The following is an 18,584-nucleotide window of genomic DNA, read 5'->3' as shown; positions in this document are numbered from 1 at the left end:
ATATAAAAAAGTATGTGGACACCCCTTCAAATTAGTTAATTAATTATTTCAGCCACATCTGTTGCTGACTGGTATATAAAATCAAGTACACAGCCATACAAACTCCATAGACAAATATTGGCAGTAAAATGGCCCATACTGAAGAGCTCAGTGACTTTCAACGTGGCACCGTCATAGGATGCCACCTTTCCAACAAGTCAGTTCGTCAAATTTCTGCCCTGCTAGAGCTGCCCCGGTGCTTTTATTCTGAAGTGGTAACAACTAGGAGCAACAACGTCTCAGCCGAGAAGTGGTAGGCTACACAAGCTAACAGAAAGGGACCGCCGAGTGCTGAAGCGCGCAGCACGTAAGAATTGTCTGTCCTTGGTTGAAACAGTCACTACCGAGTTCCAAACTGCCTCTGGATCAACGACAGGACATAACTGTTCGTTGGGAGCTCCAGCCGCACACAAGCCTAAGATCACCATGCGCAATGCCAAGCGTCGGCTGGAGTGGTGTAAAGCTCGCCGGCATTGGACTCTGGAGCAGTGGAAACGCGTTCTCTGGATTGATGAATCACGCTACCTTTCCCAATGTATAGTGTCAACTGTAAAGTTTGGTGGAGGAGGAATAATGGTCTGGGGCTGTTTTTCATGGTTGGGGCTAGGCCCGTTAGTTTCAGTGAAGACCAATCTTAACGCTACAGCATACAATTACATTCTAGATGATTCTGTGTTTCCAACTTTGTGGCAACCGTTTGGGGAAGGCCCTTTCCTGTTTCAGCATGACAATGCCCCCGTGCACAAAGCGAGGTTCATACAGAAATGGTTTGTCGAGATCGGTGTGGAAGAACTTGACTGGCCTGCACAGAGCCTTGACCTCAACCCCATCGAACACCTTTGGGATGAATTGGAACGCCGACTGCGAGCCAGGCCTAATCGCCCAGCATCAATGCCCAACCTCACTAATGCTCTTGTGGCTGAATGGCAGGAAGTCCCCTCAGCAATGTTCCAACATCTAGTGGAAAGTCTTCCCAGAAGAGTGGAGGTTGTTATAGCAGCAAAGGGGGAACCAGCTCCATATTAATGCCCACGATTTTGGAATGAGATGTTGGACGAGCAGATGTCCACATACTTTTGGTCATGTAGTGCAACACACACACAAATTGTCCCAGTCACACATACATCATTCCACTCCACCCAGACTCACACACACACAGACATACACACACACACCATCCCTATCTCCCAACACATACCCAGACCACTGACGTGTTTTGGTGTGTGTGTGTGTGTGGTTGTGCAGGTGTGCCGGCCCGACCCCAAAAAGAAAGCCCGTATGTCTCGCACCCGCTCCGACTTCCTGACCCGCTGTAACTCTGAGGGGGTGGGTCAGTCGGACGATGACGAGACATTCTACATCCCCGTCCTGTCCTGTACGCTGCCCCTCCTCTCCCGATCCTCCGAGGGGGTTGCCCAGCCTGTCTGTCACACTGTCTCCGAAATGGTAAACGTACCATATAGGGTCCAAGCTACCCCCCCCCCCCCCCCAGACTATTTATTTTCTCTCAGGGGGCCAGGCTTACTAGCCGGGAGGGGAATCTTTTAACACAACTAACCCCACTGAACTTAACTAGCTTCCTTCACCTCGGTTTAATATTTAACTACTAGATAGAAACAGGTTTCTGTCCTTCCACCTCTTTGCTGATGCTGAATATCAAAACACTGCGGTCAAGCCTCTTCTAGGAATAGTTTGTCTCAAAATACTTTACAGCAACTGAAAGTGGTAATCTGTGTTTCCCTCTGGAGAGAATAATCACCCATTGTACACACAGTACCCCTAACCAAAAAAGCTGCTTTTAGTTTATGTAACGCGATTTATGTGAAACGACTTCCAAAGCTCTCTGAAATGAGATGTTCTGGTCCCCCTTTGGTCAGTTCAGAGTCATGATCAGAGACCTCTATGTTGAGAAATGTGTCTGTTTTTTCTTCATGTGTTTTGTTATATTGTATGTGTTTGATGTATTTCTGCAGGGCTCATCTGTAAAATAGAACCTAGCATCAGTATGACTTCCTGTCAAAATACAGGTTCAATAAAAAAATAATAAAGTATCGGGAAGAGGAGAAATGCCATGTCACTCTCCTCTAAACCTGATCTCAGAACTGTTTGGGCTGTCTTGCTAACTCTAATGGCCATCGCAAACAGATCTGGGATCAGGCTAGTGAGATAGCCAGGAGAGTAATGCATGCTGGAACCTTTAACCCAGTACCATTGACACACCGTTCTATTTCCCCTTCCACGTCTTTCTGAGCATGAGCTCTCTCTCACCCACCCATATCTCTTCTAGTTTTGTCGTTTTAACAGAAAATATGTTTGAACTGTCTGTCTGTATGTCTACTGTACGTCTCAATATGTGAGTATGTCCGTTTGTTTGTAGACTGTTAGTTGTTGTTCTGTGCAGACGGAATGAGTGATGCGAAAGGAACGTATTTCTGTGTTCTGACATTAAAGTCTGATATTGCACTGCCCACTAGGCAAATGTATATTCTGTCTCAAATGGGTCTCCTCTCTCACCATCTTTTCCCGTTTCAGGATATGACAACAAAAAAAACATGGAAAAATAGCCCGAGCCTTTGATGCCAACTCATTGAACATTGAAAATGTTGCGCTGTCATATGTTGGGTAATAAAAGACTTCCCTTCCGTTCTCCCAGGCTACTCACAAGGAAGTGCAGAAGGACATCCATAAGACCATGTCTTCAGGGGACCTGGGAAAGGTAGCAACGCTCAGGAAGACATCCAGTCAGGATGGAAGGTAGCTTCTCCCTCCCTCCCTCCCTCCCTCCCTCCCTCCCTATAGCCCATACAGGGCGGCAGGTAGCCTAGTGGTTAGAGCGTAAGGTTGCTAGATTGAATCCCCGAGCTGATAAGGTAAAAATCTGTCGTTCTGCCCCTGAACAAGGCAGTTAACCCACTGTTCCTAGGCTGTCATTGTAAATAAGAATTTGTTCTTAACTGACTTGCCTAGTTAAATAAAGGTCAAATACAAAATATATGAGCCAGACACAATCATTCTGCAGACGCACAAAGAAGATTGTATTATTTACCTTCTTTTTTTTTTAGATTGGGCCGACCAGATTCACCAGAACTGTTCTGGCTCGGAGTTGTCTCTGTATATTATTGTCCTTTCCAGCACTGTTTCAGCAACTAGTGTGACAAGGGTACTAGTCTGTTAACACAGGTGTCTTCTAAGCTGTGTGACTGTGTGTTGCAGCAGAGTACGAGGAAAGATACGGTTCTGGGGCAAGACCAAGCACGCAGAGAAGAAGCTGTCTAGAGACAAGCAGCAGTCCACACAGAGAGACAGCACTGACAAGATAGGTAAGACACTTTGTCCTGCTTTATCCGGAGGGGTTGGGAAGAAGGACAATAAAGTTCTGTTGTATTTCATAACACTGGACATGTGATATTAGGTTACACTGCGGATTTCTCATCTCAACAATAAGACGAAAAACTAATTATGAACTTGGGTTGAATGCTGATTGGTTGACAGCTGTGGTATATCAGACAGGATACCACGGATGTGACAACATGTATTTCTACTGCTTACGTTGGTAACCAGTTTATAATAGCAATAAGGCACCTTGGGGGTTTGTGTTATATTGCCAATATACCACGGCTAAGGGCTGTATTCAGGCACTCCGCGTTGCGTCGTGCTTAAGAACAGCCCTTAGCCGTGGTATATTGGCCATATACCACACCCCCTCGGTCCTTATTGCTTAAATAGAAAACCCAAACAATTGTCTTCACTCCATCCCTACTATATCTTTATGACCGTGGCGGGTTCAGACGGAACAACGTCTCCCCCCAACAGTCCCAACCTGATGGGGACCAGGGGACGGGAGACCAAGGAGAACAAGGAGCCCTCTCCCAAAGTGAGGCGGAGGCGTAGCGTCAAGATCAGCAGCGTGGTCCTAGAGCCTGCCCAGTGGGGGAACGACACGCTGCACATCCTCACCAGCACCAATGACTACAGGAGCATGAATGACTTCCTCATGAAGAAGGTAGGTACAGGCAGGCAGGCAGAGGGAAACAGAGAGACAGGCAGACTGGCAGACATACAGGCAGGCAGAGGGAAACAGAGACAGACAGGCAGAGGGAAACACAGACAGGCAGACAGGCAGGCAGGCAGGCAGAGGGAAACAGAGAGACAGGCAGACTGGCAGACATACAGGCAGGCAGAGGGAAACAGAGACAGACAGGCAGAGGGAAACACAGACAGGCAGAGGGAAACAGAGCCAGGCAGGCAGAGGGAAACAGAGCCAGACAGGCAGAGGGAAACGCAGGCAGGCAGGCAGGCAGGCAGGCAGGCAGGCAGGCAGGCAGGCAGGCAGGCAGGCAGGCAGACAGACAGACAGACAGACAGACAGACAGACAGACAGACAGACAGACAGACAGACAGACAGACAGACAGACAGACATTCTTACAACACTTGTTGGTTTCCTAATGAATATGGAACACACACATTCACTCACATAGATTTATTCTGAAATGCAGAGGTATGAATCACTTCCTCATTAACATGAATCACTTCCTCATGAACACACACACACCAGAATGCCACAGCAGTACTGTATTGGGAAAGGAAAGGGGGATACCTAGTCAGTTGTACAACTGAATGGCCTTCAACTGAAATGTGTCTTCCACATTTAACCCAACCCCTCTGAATCAGAGAGGTGTGGGGGGGCTGCCTTAATCAACATCCACATCTTACTACACCAGTGGTCACCAACACAGCAGTACTGTATTGTACTACACCAGTGGTCACCAACACAGCAGTACTGTATTGTACTACACCAGTGGTCACCAACACAGCAGTACTGTATTGTACTACACCAGTGGTCACCAACACAGCAGTACTGTATTGTACTACACCAGTGGTCACCAACACAGCAGTACTGTATTGTACTACACCAGTGGTGACCAATCAAGATCACTTTCTGATTCAAAATGGAGGCTGAGATCTACCGGTCAGAATTATTTTGAAACATGACTTAAATATGTAAGCCTGTGCAACATGAACCTATTAAAAACAGTTCTGTAATATTATAATAATAATATATAGTTTTGTATTACTTGTGAGGCACAGCTGAGTGAGCATACAGTGAAATAATTAGCTTTATTTTATTGGGCTGATGGTGCCTGCATCAGAGGGTCTGTCTCTCGCCGTCGGACCGTCCCTCTCCCCCCTCCTCCGACACTGAGGGGGGGATACCGTCTTCCAGCTGATGGTGAAACTCGAGTCGCACCGCATTATTTCTGCCTCATGCACAAATGAATGTTGTTACTCCTATGAACAGAGAAAGTGAAATATTCCTTTATATATATATATATTTAAAAAAACACAACCGCTTATAATAAGAAAGCCTATCAATAAACTTTGCTATTTATTAATCGAAGCTGCAGTGCCGGTTTCAGTGTGAGTGGAGAAGCGCATGACCTGGACTCTGGACTCTGATATTATTATAGATCAGTGATCTGGACTCTGATATTATTACAGATCAGTGATCTGGACTCTGGACTCTGATATTATTATAGATCAGTGATCTGGACTCTGATATTATTATAGATCAGTGATCTGGACTCTGATATTATTATAGATCAGTGATCTGGACTCTGGACTCTGAAATTATTATAGATCAGTGATCTGGACTCTGATATTATTATAGATCAGTGACCTGGACTCTGATATTATTATAGATCAGTGATCTGGACTGATATTATATAGATCAGTGATCTGGACTGATATTATATAGATCAGTGATCTGGACTGATATTATATAGATCAGTGATCTGGACTGATATTATTATAGATCAGTGATCTGGACTGATATTATATAGATCAGTGATCTGGACTCTGGACTCTGATATTATTATAGATCAGTGATCTGGACTCTGAAATTATTATAGATCAGTGATCTGGACTCTGATATTATTATAGATCAGTGATCTGGACTCTGGACTCTGATATTATTATAGATCAGTGATCTGGACTGATATTATATAGATCAGTGATCTGGACTCTGATATTATATAGATCAGTGATCTGGACTCTGGTATTATTACAGATCAGTGATCTGGACTCTGGTATTATTATAGATCAGTGATCTGGACTCTGATATTATTACAGATCAGTGATCTGGACTCTGGTATTATTATAGATCAGTGATCTGGACTCTGATATTATTACAGATCAGTGATCTGGACTCTGAGGACTGTCAGAAGGACACCTTGGTGGACGTGGTCTTCAAGAAAGCTCTGAAGGAGTTCCGCCTCAACATCTTCAACTCCTACTCCACCGCCCTGGCTGTGAGTACCACAATGGACATGGTGTATTGTTGTTTTACATGGTTACGGTTCACACTATAGTTATATTCCCACTTGGGTGCTGGGCTCCTTTCTACTTCCATGTCCTTCCTCATCTCTGTCTTCCATACTACTTTACATAGTAATACTGTAATCATTATCTCTGTCTTCCATACTACTAATACTGTAATCATTATCTCTGTCTTCCATACTACTAATACTGTAATCATTATCTCTGTCTTCCATACTACTTTACATAGTAATACTGTAATCATTATCTCTGTCTTCCATACTACTAATACTGTAATCATTATCTCTGTCTTCCATACTACTTTACATAGTAATAATGTAATCAATTGCATTATAGCACTTTCTCACAATATCTCAAAATGCTTTAGATGAACATGTATGGGCTGGTCCTATCCACAAATACCTCTTCATCCACTAATCTTTTATCCTCCACCTTCCTCCTCCCCTCTCTCCTCCTTCCCTCTCTCCTCCTTCTCCCCGTCCCTCTCTCCTCCCCTATCCCTATCGCTCTCTCCTCCTTCCCTCTCTCCTCCCCTCTCTCCTCCTTCTCCCCCTATCCCTCTCTCCTCCTTCTCCCCCTATCCCTCTCTCCTCCCCTATCCCTATCGCTCTCTCCTCCTCCCCTATCTCCTCCCCTCTCTCCTCCTTCTCCCCGTCCCTCTCTCCTCCCCTATCCCTATCGCTCTCTCCTCCTTCTCCCCCTGTCCCTCTCTCCTCCTTCTCCCCCTGTCCCTCTCTCCTCCTCTATCCCTCTCTCCTCCTTCTCCCCCTGTCCCTCTCTCCTCCTTCTCCCCCTATCCCTCTCTCCTCCTCCTCTGTCCCTCTCTCCTCCTTCTCCCCCTGTCCCTCTCTCCTCCTTCTCCCCCTGTCCCTCTCTCCTCCTCTATCCCTCTCTCCTCCTTCTCCCCCTGTCCCTCTCTCCTCCTTCTCCCCCTATCCCTCTCTCCTCCTCCTCTGTCCCTCTCTCCTCCTTCTCCCCCTATCCCTCTCCTCCAGATGGATGACGGTAAGAGTATCCGTTATAAGGACCTGTATGCTCTGTTTGAACACATCCTGGAGAAGAGCATGCGGTTGGAACAGAGGGACTGGAGCGAGTCGCCCGTCAAGGTCTGGGTCAACACCTTCAAGGTCTTCCTGGATGAGTTCATGACCGAGTACAAGCCCATGGACGGCACCATCATCAAGGTAGTGTGGGTTCTTATGTGTGTAGGGGTGGAAGGGTTTGGGCTGGGTGTGTGTGTGTGTGTAGGGGTGGAAGGGTTTAGGCTGGGTGTGTGTAAGGGTGGAAGGGTTTGGGCTGTGTGTGTGTGGGTGTGTAGGGGTGGAAGGGTTGGGCTGTGTGTGTGTAAGGGTGGAAGGGTTTAGGCTGGGTGTGTGTGGGGGTGTGTGTAGGGGTGGAAGGGTTTGGGCTGTGTGTGTGTGTGGGGGTGTGTAGGGGTGGAAGGGTTGGGCTGTGTGTGTGTGTGTGTGTGTGTGTGTGTGTGTGTGTGTGTGTGTGTGTGTGTGTGTGTGTTTGGGCTGGGTGTGTGTGGGGGTGTGTGAAGGGGTGGAAGGGTTTGGGCTGGGTGTGTGTGTGTGGGGTGGAAGGGTTTGGGCTGGGTGTGTGTGGGGGTGGAAGGGTTTGGGCTGGGTGTGTGTGTGTTGTTTATTTAGCTTGTAGTTTTTTCAGGTCAGTCCCATTGATATGGAAATCCCTTAACAGTAGTATGGCATGTTGGATGTATGGGTGTGATGGGTGGCAAGATGGATGGATCTGTCCGTCTGTCTCCTGTTCTCTCACTGATCTGTCCGTCTGTCTCCTGTTCTCTCACTGATCTGTCCGTCTGTCTCCTGTTCTCTCACTAATCTGTCCGTCTGTCTCCTGTTCTCTTACTGATCTGTCCGTCTGTCTGTCTCCTGTTCTCTCACTGATCTGTCCATCTGTCTCCTGTTCTCTCACTGATCTGTCCGTCTGTCTCCTGTTCTCTCACTGATCTGTCCGTCTGTCTCCTGTTCTCTCACTGATCTGTCCGTCTGTCTCCTGTTCTCTCACTGATCTGTCCGTCTGTCTCCTGTTCTCTCACTGATCTGTCCGTCTGTCTCCAGTTCTCTCACTGATCTGTCCGTCTGTCTCCTGTTCTCTCACTGATCTGTCCGTCTGTCTCCAGTTCTCTCACTGATCTGTCCGTCTGTCTCCTGTTCTCTCACTGATCTGTCCGTCTGTCTCCTGTTCTCTCACTGATCTGTCCGTCTGTCTCCTGTTCTCTCACTGATCTGTCCGTCTGTCTCCTGTTCTCTCACTGATCTGTCCGTCTGTCTCCTGTTCTCTCACTGATCTGTCCGTCTGTCTCCTGTTCTCTCAGGCCTCCAAACCAGAACGTAAGAAGAGGAGAAAAAAGGAACCTGACATTGTGAGTCCTCCATCTTTCTTTGACTGGGTATTCTATACTATATCTCTACACTAAGTTTCTAATGTGATGTATGGCTGTATCTTAATGGCAAACTGAGCTGAGCCCCTCTATCGCCCTCTGCAGGTTGAGGAGCACAACGGCCACATCTTCAAGTCCACCCAGTACAGCATCCCCACCTACTGCGAGTACTGCTCTTCTCTCATCTGGATGATGGACCGGGCCTGCGTCTGCAAACGTGAGTACACACACACACGTGGATTCACTGACACTCACACGTCCTGTTACTGTGCTGCCTCTTAAATGTCTGTAGTCAGATTGGCGTAGCGGTCTAAGGCACTGCATCTCAGTGCAAGAGGCATCACTACAGTCCCTGGTTCGATTCCAAGCTGTATCACATCCGGCCGTGATTGGGAGTCCCATAGGGCGGCGCACAATTGGCCCAGTGTTGGCCGGGTTTGGCCGGGGTAGGCCGTCATTGTAAATTAGAATTTGTTCTTAACCAACTCGCCTCGTTAAATAAAGGTTAAATATATATTTTTTTAAATAATTATTTTAAAAAATGGTGTTCCAGCTCTTGTCATAAATCTTCTATCTTGTTATGTCCTCCGTACTCTCTTTAAGTATTGATTCCAAACGGCACTATTCTTGACCCAGGGGTTGGACACTGAACAATGTTGAAACATTGTTGGAATGTTGCAGAAAGGTTAGGGTATACAGGTTGTTGACTGACCAGCGGTTGGACACGGAACGTTGTTGAAACGTTGTTGGAATGTTGCAGAAAGGTTAGGGTATACAGGTTGTTGACTGACCAGGGGTTGGACACGGAACGTTGTCAGAACGTTGTGTAAAGGTTAGCAGATCCCGATTGGTTCTGTCTCTGTTGTGTCCTCTTCTGCAGTGTGTCGGTACGCCTGCCATAGAAAGTGCTGCTCCAGGATGACCACCAAATGTAGCAAAAAGGTAAGAGACTATTTTATAGTGTGCAAGTGTACGTTACTGACAATGGAAAGGAGGGATAAGGCTAACGATCAACGAACCATGTCATACTTAGCAGTGATGTAAAGAGGAGACTATTCCCTCGATGGCTTTTCTTACATTCCTAATAACGGATGTTGGAGTGTTTACATTTGCAGATGCAAATAAATACCCATTAAATATTTTACACCACAATTTTTTCTCTCTCTGTACCTCCATGTTATATATTGTTCTGTCTGCGCTTCTCACTTCTGTCCATCCGTCTGTGCGCGTGTGTTTGCGGTGTACATGTGTGTCCGTCCTTCCATCCGTGTTTGTGTTTTTCTCTATCAGTACGACCTGGAGCTGTCGTCCAGGCAGTTTGGCGTGGAGGTGTCTCGTCTGACCAGCGAGGAGAGGACAGTGCCCCTGGTGGTGGAGAAGCTCATCAACTACATCGAGATGCACGGCCTCTACACAGAGGGCATCTACAGGAAGTCTGGCTCCACCAATAAGATCAAAGAGCTGCGGCAGGGGCTGGACACAGGTATGATTGGCAGGGTACTACACCAGTTAAAGTAGACCGGGGAGGGATAGCAGAGATATGGTCAAAGGACTGTCTATACCAGGGATGGCCCTCAGATCAGTTCTAGAATACTAGAATACATAAGGTGCAATTTCGAAATGTCAGTCAATTAGTCCATGTCAGCTGACATTTTTTAGATTGGTCATTTAGTCTAGATTGGTAATTTAGTCTAGTTTGATAATTTAGTCTAGTTTGATAATTTAGTCTAGTTTGGTAATTTAGTCTAGATTGGTAATTTAGTCTAGATTGGTAATTTAGTCTAGATTGGTAATTTAGTCTAGATTGGTAATTTAGTCTACTTTTATCATTTAGTCTAGTTTGGTAATTTAGTCTAGATTGGTAATTTAGTCTAGATTGGTAATTTAGTCTACTTTGATAATTTAGTCTAGCTTGGTAATTTAGTTTAGCGGCCAGCTATCTAAACTTGTAGTAACCAGTGGGTCCCCCATTGCTTTTGTTAGTTCCTCTCACTCAGATATCATATAAAAAAACTGCAAACATTTGGGTCTCTGCTCCATGGCAAAATGTTATGAATTACAGGAATTAAACTCTAAAACGTCAATGTCTTCTGTCTGATGTCAGAAGGTGGGGCCGCTAAAATTTTTGCTCGCAAGCCCAACAAAATATTGCTTAGGGGCACCAAAATTCTAGCTCTGACTGTATGTGTGGGTGTGGGTACGCATACCCACGAGCCACAGCGGCCCCTCATGTTGCCCATCTCTGGTCTATACTCCATAGCAGGGTCCCACAATCCCGCGGGGGATTTTATTTGATTCCCACAGTTTGTCTTTGCTTATTTGAGCTGTTCTTACCATAATATGGACTTGGTTTTTTAACAAATAGCGCTATTTAAGAAGGAAAGAAATTCCACAAATGCACTTTTAACAAGGCACACCTGTTAATTGAAATGCATTCCAGGTGACTACCTCATGAAGCTGGTTGAGAGAATGCCAAGAATGTACAAAGCTGTCATCAAGGCAAAGGGTGGCTACTTTGAAGAATCTGAAATATAAAATATATTTAGATTTGTTGAACACTGTTTTGGTTACTACATGATTCCATATGTGTTATTTCATAGTTTTGACGTCTTCACTATTATTCTACAATGTAGAAAATAGTAAAAATAAAGAAAAACCCTTGAATGAGTAGGTCAAATCAAATCAAATTGTATTTGCGCCAAATACTATACCTTACAGTGTAATGCTTACTTACAAGCCCTTAACCAACAATGCAGTTAAGAAAAAATACCTGAAAAAGAATACAAAAATAAGAAATAAAAGTAACAAATATCAAAAAGCAGCAGTAAAATGACAATAGTGAGGCTACAGTTGAAGTTTACATACACCTTAGCCGAATACATTTAAAATCCGTTTTTTCACAATTCCTGACATTTAATCCGAGTAAAAATTCCCTGTTTTAGGTCAGTTAGGATCACCACTTGATTTTAAGAATGTGAAATGTCAGAATAATAGTAGAGAGAGAGTGATTTCAGCTTTTATTTCATTAATCACATTCCCAGTGGGTCAGAAGTTTACATACACTCAATTAGTATTTGGTAGAATTGCCTTTAAATTGTTTAACTTGTGTCAAACGTTTCGGGTAGCCTTCCACAAGCTTCCCACAATAAGTTGGATGAATTTTGTCCCATTCCTCCTGACAGAGCTGGTGTAAATGAGTCAGGTTTGTAGGCCTCCTTGCAAATGTTCTATAGGATTGAGGTCAGGGCTTTGTGATGGCCACTCCAATATCTTGACTTTGTTGTCCTTAAGTCATTTTGCCACAACATTGTCCATTTGAAAGACCCATTTGCGACCAAGCTTTAACTTCCTGACTGATGTCTTGAGATGTTGCTTCAATATATCCACATCATTTTCCTGCCTCATGATGCCATCTATTTTGTGAAGCACAGCAGTCCCTCCTGCAGCAAAGCACCCCCACAACATGATGCTGCCACCCCCGTGCTTCACGGTTGGGATGGTGTTTTTCGGCCTGCAAGCCTCCCCCTTTTTCCTCCAAACATAACAATGGTCATTATGGCCAAACAGTTCTATTTTTGTTTCATCAGACCAGAGGACATTTCTCCAAAAAGTACGATCTTTGTCCCCATGGGCAGTTGGAAACCATAGTCTGGCTTTTTTATGACAGTTTTGGAGCAGTGGCTTCTTCCTTGCTGAGCGGCCTTTCAGGTTGTTGATATAGGACTTGTTTTATACAGTGGATATATATACTTTTTTACCTGCTTCCTCCAGCATCTTCACAAGGTCCTTTGCTGTTGTTCTGGGATTGATTTGCACTTTTCACACCAAAGTACGTTCATCTCTAGGAGACAGAACGCGTCTCCTTCCTGAGCAGTATGATGGCTGCGTGGTCCCATGGTGTTTATACTTGCGTACTATTATTTGTACAGATGAACGTGGTACCTTCAGGCGTTTGGAAATTGCTCCCAAGGATGAATCAACCTTGTGGAGGTCTCCAATTTTGTTTTGTGAGGTCTTGGCTGATTTCTTTTGATTTTCCCATGATGTCAAGCAAAGAGGCACTGAGTTTGAAGGTAGGCCTTGAAATACATCCACAGGTACACCTCCAATTGACTCAAATGATGTCAATTAGCCTATCAGAAGCTTCTAAAGACATGACACCGTTTTCTGAAATGTTCCAAGCTGTTTAAAGGTCACAGTCAACTTAGTGTATGTAAACTTCTGACCCACTGGAATTGTGATACAGTGAATTATGAGTGAAATAATCTGTCTGTAAACTATTGTTGGAAAAATGACTTGTGTCATGCACAAAGAGGATGTCCTAACAGACTTGTCAAAACGATAGTTTGTTAACAAGAAATTTGTGGAGTGGTTGAAAAACAAGTTTTAATGACTCCAACTTAAACTTCGGACTTCAACTGTATATACAGGGGATACCGGTGCGGGGGCACCGGTTAGTCGAGGTAATTGAGGTATGTCCAAACTTTTGACTAGTACTGTATATATATATATATATATATATATATATATAAACTCAGCAAAAAAAGAAACGTCCCTTTTTCAGGACCCTGTCTTTCAAAATTTTACAGATCTTCATTGTAAAAGGTTTAAACACTGTTTCCCATGCTTGTTCAATGAACCATAAACAATTAATGAACATGCACCTGTGGAACGGTCATTAAGACACTAACACCTTACAGACGGTAGGCAATTAAGGTCACAGTTATGAAAACTTAGGACACTAAAGAGGCCTTTCTACTGACTCTGAAAAACACCAAAAGAAAGATGCCCAGGTCCCTGCTCATCTGCGTGAATGTGCCTTAGGCATTCAGGACAATAAATTGCAATGTCCGTACTGTGAGATGCCTAAGACAGCGCTACAGGGAGACAGGATGGACAGCTGATCGTCCTCGCAGTGGCAGACCACGTGTAACAACACCTGCACAGGATCGGTACATCCGAACATCACACCTGCGGGACAGGTACAGGATGGCAACAACAACTGCCCGAGTTACACCAGGAATGCACAATCCCTCCATCAGTGCTCAGACTGTCCGCAATAGGCTGAGAGAGGCTGGACTGAGGGCTTGTAGGCCTGTTGTAAGGCAGGTCCTCACCAGACATAAGTGGCAACAACGTCGCCTATGGGCACCAACCCACCATCGCTGGACCAGACAGGACCTGCAAAAAGTGCTCTTCACTGACGAGTCACGGTTTTGTCTCACCAGGGGTGATGGTCGGATTCGCGTTTATCGTCAAAGGAATGAGCGTTACACCGAGGCCTGTACTCTGGAGCGGGATCGATTTGGAGGTGGAGGGTCCGTCATGGTCTGGGGCGGGGTGTCACAGCATCATCGGACTGAGCTTGTTGTTATTGCAGGCAATCTCAACGCTGTGCGTTACAGGGAAGACATCCTCCTCCCTCATGTGGTACCCTTCCTGCAGGCTCATCATTTACATTTACATTTACATTACATTTAAGTCATTTAGCAGACGCTCTTATCCAGAGCGACTTACAAATTGTTGCATTCACCTTATGATATCCAGTGGAACAACCACTTTACAATAGTGCATCTAAATCTTTTAAGGGGGGGGGTTTAGAAGGATTACTTTATCCTATCCCAGGTATTCTTTAAAGAGGTGGGGTTTCAGGTGTCTCCGGAAGGTGGTGATTGACTCCGCTGTCCTGGCGTCGTGAGGGAGCTTGTTCCACCATTGGGGTGCCAGAGCAGCGAACAGTGTTGACATGAGCAGCGAACAGTCATGACATGACCCTCCAGCATGACATGACCCACCAACATGACAATGCCACCAGCCATACTGCTCTTTCTGTGCGTGATTTCCTGCAAGACAGGAATGTCAGTGTTCTGCCATGGCCAGCGAGAGCCCGGATCTCAATCCCATTGAGGACATCTGGGACCTGTTGCATCGGAGGGTGAGGGCTAGGGCCATTCCCCCCAGAAATGTCCGGGGACTAGCAGGTGCCTTGGTGGAAGAGTGGGGTAACATCTCACAGCAAGAACTGGCTAATCTGGTGCAGTCCATGAGGAGGAGATGCACTGCAGTACTTAATGCAGCTGGTGGCCACACCAGATACTGACTGTTACTTTTGATTTTGACCCCGCCCCTTTGTTCAGGGACACATTTTTTATTTTGTTCTAATATATTATTGACTGTATGTTTTGTTTATTCCATGTGTAACTCTGTGTTGTTGTATGTGTAGAATTGCTTTGCTTTATCTTGGTCAGGTCGCAGTTGCAAATGAGAACTTTTTCTCAACTAGCCTACCTGCTTAAATAAAGGTGAAATAAATAAATAAATAAAATTCAATTTCTGTTAGTCTGTGGAACTTGTTCAGTTCATGTCTCAGTTGTTGAATCTTGTTATGTTCATACAAACATTTACACATGTTAAGTTTGCTGAAAATAAAAGCTGTTGACAGTGAGAGGACATTTATTTTTTTGCTGAGTTTATATATACTACCATTCAAAAGTTTGGGGTCACTTAGAAATGTCCTTGTTTTTGAAAGACAAACACATTTTTTGTCCATTAAAATAACATAACATTTATCAGAAATACAGTGTAGACATTGTTAAGGTTGTAAATGACTATTGTAGATGGAAACGGCTGATTTAAAAAAAAAAAAGAAAGGAATATCTACAGAGGCCCATTATCAGCAACCATCACTCCTGTGTTCCAATGACACGTTGTGTTAGCTAATCCAAGTTTATCATTTTAAAAGGCTAATTGGTTATTAGAAAACCCTTTTGCAATTATGTTAGCATAGCTGAAAACTGTTGTTCTAATTAAAGAAGCAATAACACTGACCTTCTTTAGACTAGTTGAGTATCTGGAGCATCAGCATTTGTGGGTTCGATTACAGACTCAAAATGACCAGAAACAAAGAACTTTCTTCTGAAACTCATCAGTCTATTCTTGTTCTTGTGAGAAATTGCCATGAAACTGAAGATCTCGTACAACGCTGTGTACTACTCCCTTCACAGAACAGCGTGTGGTGGTTAATTTCTGTATTACCAAATGAGGAGAGAGACAAACTTCACACACCAGTCAGAGTTATACTTAAACTACATCTTTAATAATAAGATCTTTGCAATAGCACTGACTTTCAATGATGCACCGTTTCTAATGAACCATTGAAAGTGACAACACAAAAGTACAAAGATCTTTTATAGCCAAGATACACCCCTCTCAACCTTAATGACGAACAACAGATACATAGAATGGGTCACAAGGTTAAGATTTGTATGAAAGGTATCTATAATACATAGCAGACAGCAACTGCTATGTCAACAGTTTTCATTGTAAAGACCAGTGTCTACTCTCTTCCTCTCCTACTCTCTTCATGTCCTACTCTCTTCCTCTCCTACTCTCTTCATGTCCTACTCTCTTCCTGTCCTACTCTCTTCCTGTCCTACTCTCTTCCTGTCCTACTCTCTTCCTGTCCTACTCTCTTCCTCTCCTACTCTCTTCCTCTCCTACTCTCTTCCTCTCTTCCTCTCCTACTCTCTTCCTCTCCTACTCTCTTCCTGTCCTACTCTCTTCCTGTCCTACTCTCTTCCTCTCCTACTCTCTTCCTCTCCTACTCTCTTCCTGTCCTACTCTCTTCCTGTCCTACTCTCTTCCTGTCCTACTCTCTTCCTGTCCTACTCTCTTCCTGTCCTGCTCTCTTCCTCTCCTGCTCTCTTCCTCTCCTGCTCTCTTCCTGTCCTGCTCTCTTCCTCTCCTACTCTCTTCCTCTCCTACTCTCTTCCTGTCCTACTCTCTTCCTGTCCTACTATCTTCCTGTCCTACTCTCTTCCTCTCCTACTCTCTTCCTGTCCTACTCTCTTCCTGTCCTACTCTCTTCCTCTCCTACTCTCTTCCTCTCCTACTCTCCTACTCTCTTCCTGTCCTACTCTCTTCCTCTCTTTCTCTCTTCCTCTCCTACTTCAGATGTGAGCAGCATGAACCTGGACGACTACAACATCCACGTCATCGCCGGCGTGCTCAAACAATGGCTCCGTGACCTGCCCAACCCTCTGATGACCTTTGAACTGTACGAGGAATTCCTCCGGGCAATGGGTAAGAGCTAGGTTCACAAGTATTCACCTTGTTATTCTGTTACAATGTTACTATGTAGTAATGGCTAAATGTGGCCAAGGTACCATTTTATAGATGATTTTCACTGAATCAAGGTGTGTGTGTGTGTGTGTGTGTGTGTGTGTGTGTGTGTGTGTGTGTGTGTGTGTGTGTGTGTGTGTATATATATATATATATATATATATATATATATATATATATATATATATATATATATATACAGTACCAGTCAAAAGTTTGGACAAACTCATTCAAATTATTATTATTTTTTTTTTACTACTTTGTACATTGTAGAATAATAGTGAAGCCATCAAAACAATGAAATATCACATATGGAATCATGTAGTAACCCAAAAATGTTATTTGAGATTCATCAAAGTAGCCACCCTTTGCATTGATGAGAGAATGCCAAGAGCGTGCAAAGCTGTCATCAAGGCAAACGGTGGCTACTTTGAAGAAACTAAAATATTAAATATATACTGCACAAAAAAATAAAGGGAACACTTAAACAACACAATGTAACTCCAAGTCAATCACACTTCTGTGAAATCAAACTGTCCACTTAGGAAGCAACACTGATTGACAATAAATGTCACATGCTGTTGTGCAAATGGAATAGACAACAGGTGGAAATTATAGGCAATTAGCAAGACACCCCCAATAAAGGAGTGGTTCTGCAGGTGGTGACCACAGACCACTTCTCAGTTCCTATGCTTCCTGGCTGATGTTTTGGTCACTTTTGAATGCTGGCGGTGCTTTCACTCTAGTGGTAGCATGAGACGGAGTCTACAACCCACACAAGTGGCTCAGGTAGTGCAGCTCATCCAGGATGGCACATCAATGCGAGCTGTGGCAAGAAGGTTTGCTGTGTCTGTCAGCGTAGTGTCCAGAGCATGGAGGCGCTACCAGGAGACAGGCCAGTACATCAGGAGACGTGGAGGAGGCCGTAGGAGGGCAACAACCCAGCAGTAGGACCGCTACCTCCGCCTTTGTGCAAGGAGGAGCAGAAGGAGCACTGCCAGAGCCCTATAAAATGACCTCCAGCAGGCCACAAATGTGCATGTGTCTGCTCAAACGGTCAGAAACAAACTCCATGAGGGTGGTATGAGGGCCCGACGTCCACAGGTGGGGGTTGTGCTTACAGCCCAACACCGTGCAGGACGTTTGGCATTTGCCAGAGAACACCAAGATTGACAAATTCGCTACTGGCGCCCTGTGCTCTTCACAGATGAAAGCAGGTTCACACTGAGCACATGTGACAGACGTGACAGAGTCTGGAGACGCCGTGGAGAACGTTCTGCTGCCTGCAACATCCTCCAGCATGACCGGTTTGGCGGTGGGTCAGTCATGGTGTGGGGTGGCATTTCTTTGGGGGGCCGCACAGCCCTCCATGTGCTCGCCAGAGGTAGCCTGACTGCCATTAGGTACCGAGATGAGATCCTCAGACCCCTTCTGAGGCCATATGCTGGTGCGGTTGGCCCTGGGTTCCTCCTAATGCAAGACAATGCTAGACCTCATGTGGCTGGAGTGTGTCAGCAGTTCCTGCAAGAAGAAGGCATTGATGCTATGGACTGGCCCGCCCGTTCCCCAGACCTGAATCCAATTGAGCACATCTGGGACATCATGTCTCACTCTATCCACCAACGCCACGTTGCACCACAGACTGTCCAGGAGCTGGCGGATGCTTTAGTCCAGGTCTGG

At 45.0% G+C, this 18,584-nt stretch overlaps 1 protein-coding gene across 1 annotated transcript in view; it reads left to right on the top strand.

Moving 5' to 3' along the window:
- LOC115193065 (unconventional myosin-IXAa) overlaps positions 1-18,584 on the top strand; it is a 272,296-nt gene that overhangs the window by 229,369 nt on the left and 24,343 nt on the right. The window contains exons 25-35 of the mRNA XM_029752049.1: positions 1,285-1,485; positions 2,693-2,793; positions 3,253-3,359; positions 3,828-4,042; positions 6,232-6,348; positions 7,372-7,560; positions 8,718-8,765; positions 8,889-9,000; positions 9,664-9,725; positions 10,074-10,266; positions 16,737-16,865. Coding sequence (XP_029607909.1) covers positions 1,285-1,485; positions 2,693-2,793; positions 3,253-3,359; positions 3,828-4,042; positions 6,232-6,348; positions 7,372-7,560; positions 8,718-8,765; positions 8,889-9,000; positions 9,664-9,725; positions 10,074-10,266; positions 16,737-16,865 — 1,474 coding nt within the window. The remainder of the gene's footprint in view (positions 1-1,284; positions 1,486-2,692; positions 2,794-3,252; positions 3,360-3,827; positions 4,043-6,231; positions 6,349-7,371; positions 7,561-8,717; positions 8,766-8,888; positions 9,001-9,663; positions 9,726-10,073; positions 10,267-16,736; positions 16,866-18,584) is intronic.

Source organism: Salmo trutta, chromosome 4 (assembly GCF_901001165.1).
Source record: "Salmo trutta chromosome 4, fSalTru1.1, whole genome shotgun sequence".
Lineage (NCBI taxonomy): Eukaryota > Metazoa > Chordata > Actinopteri > Salmoniformes > Salmonidae > Salmo > Salmo trutta.
Note: the sequence above shows the minus strand (reverse complement) of the source record. Positions and strands in the feature narration are given on the sequence as shown.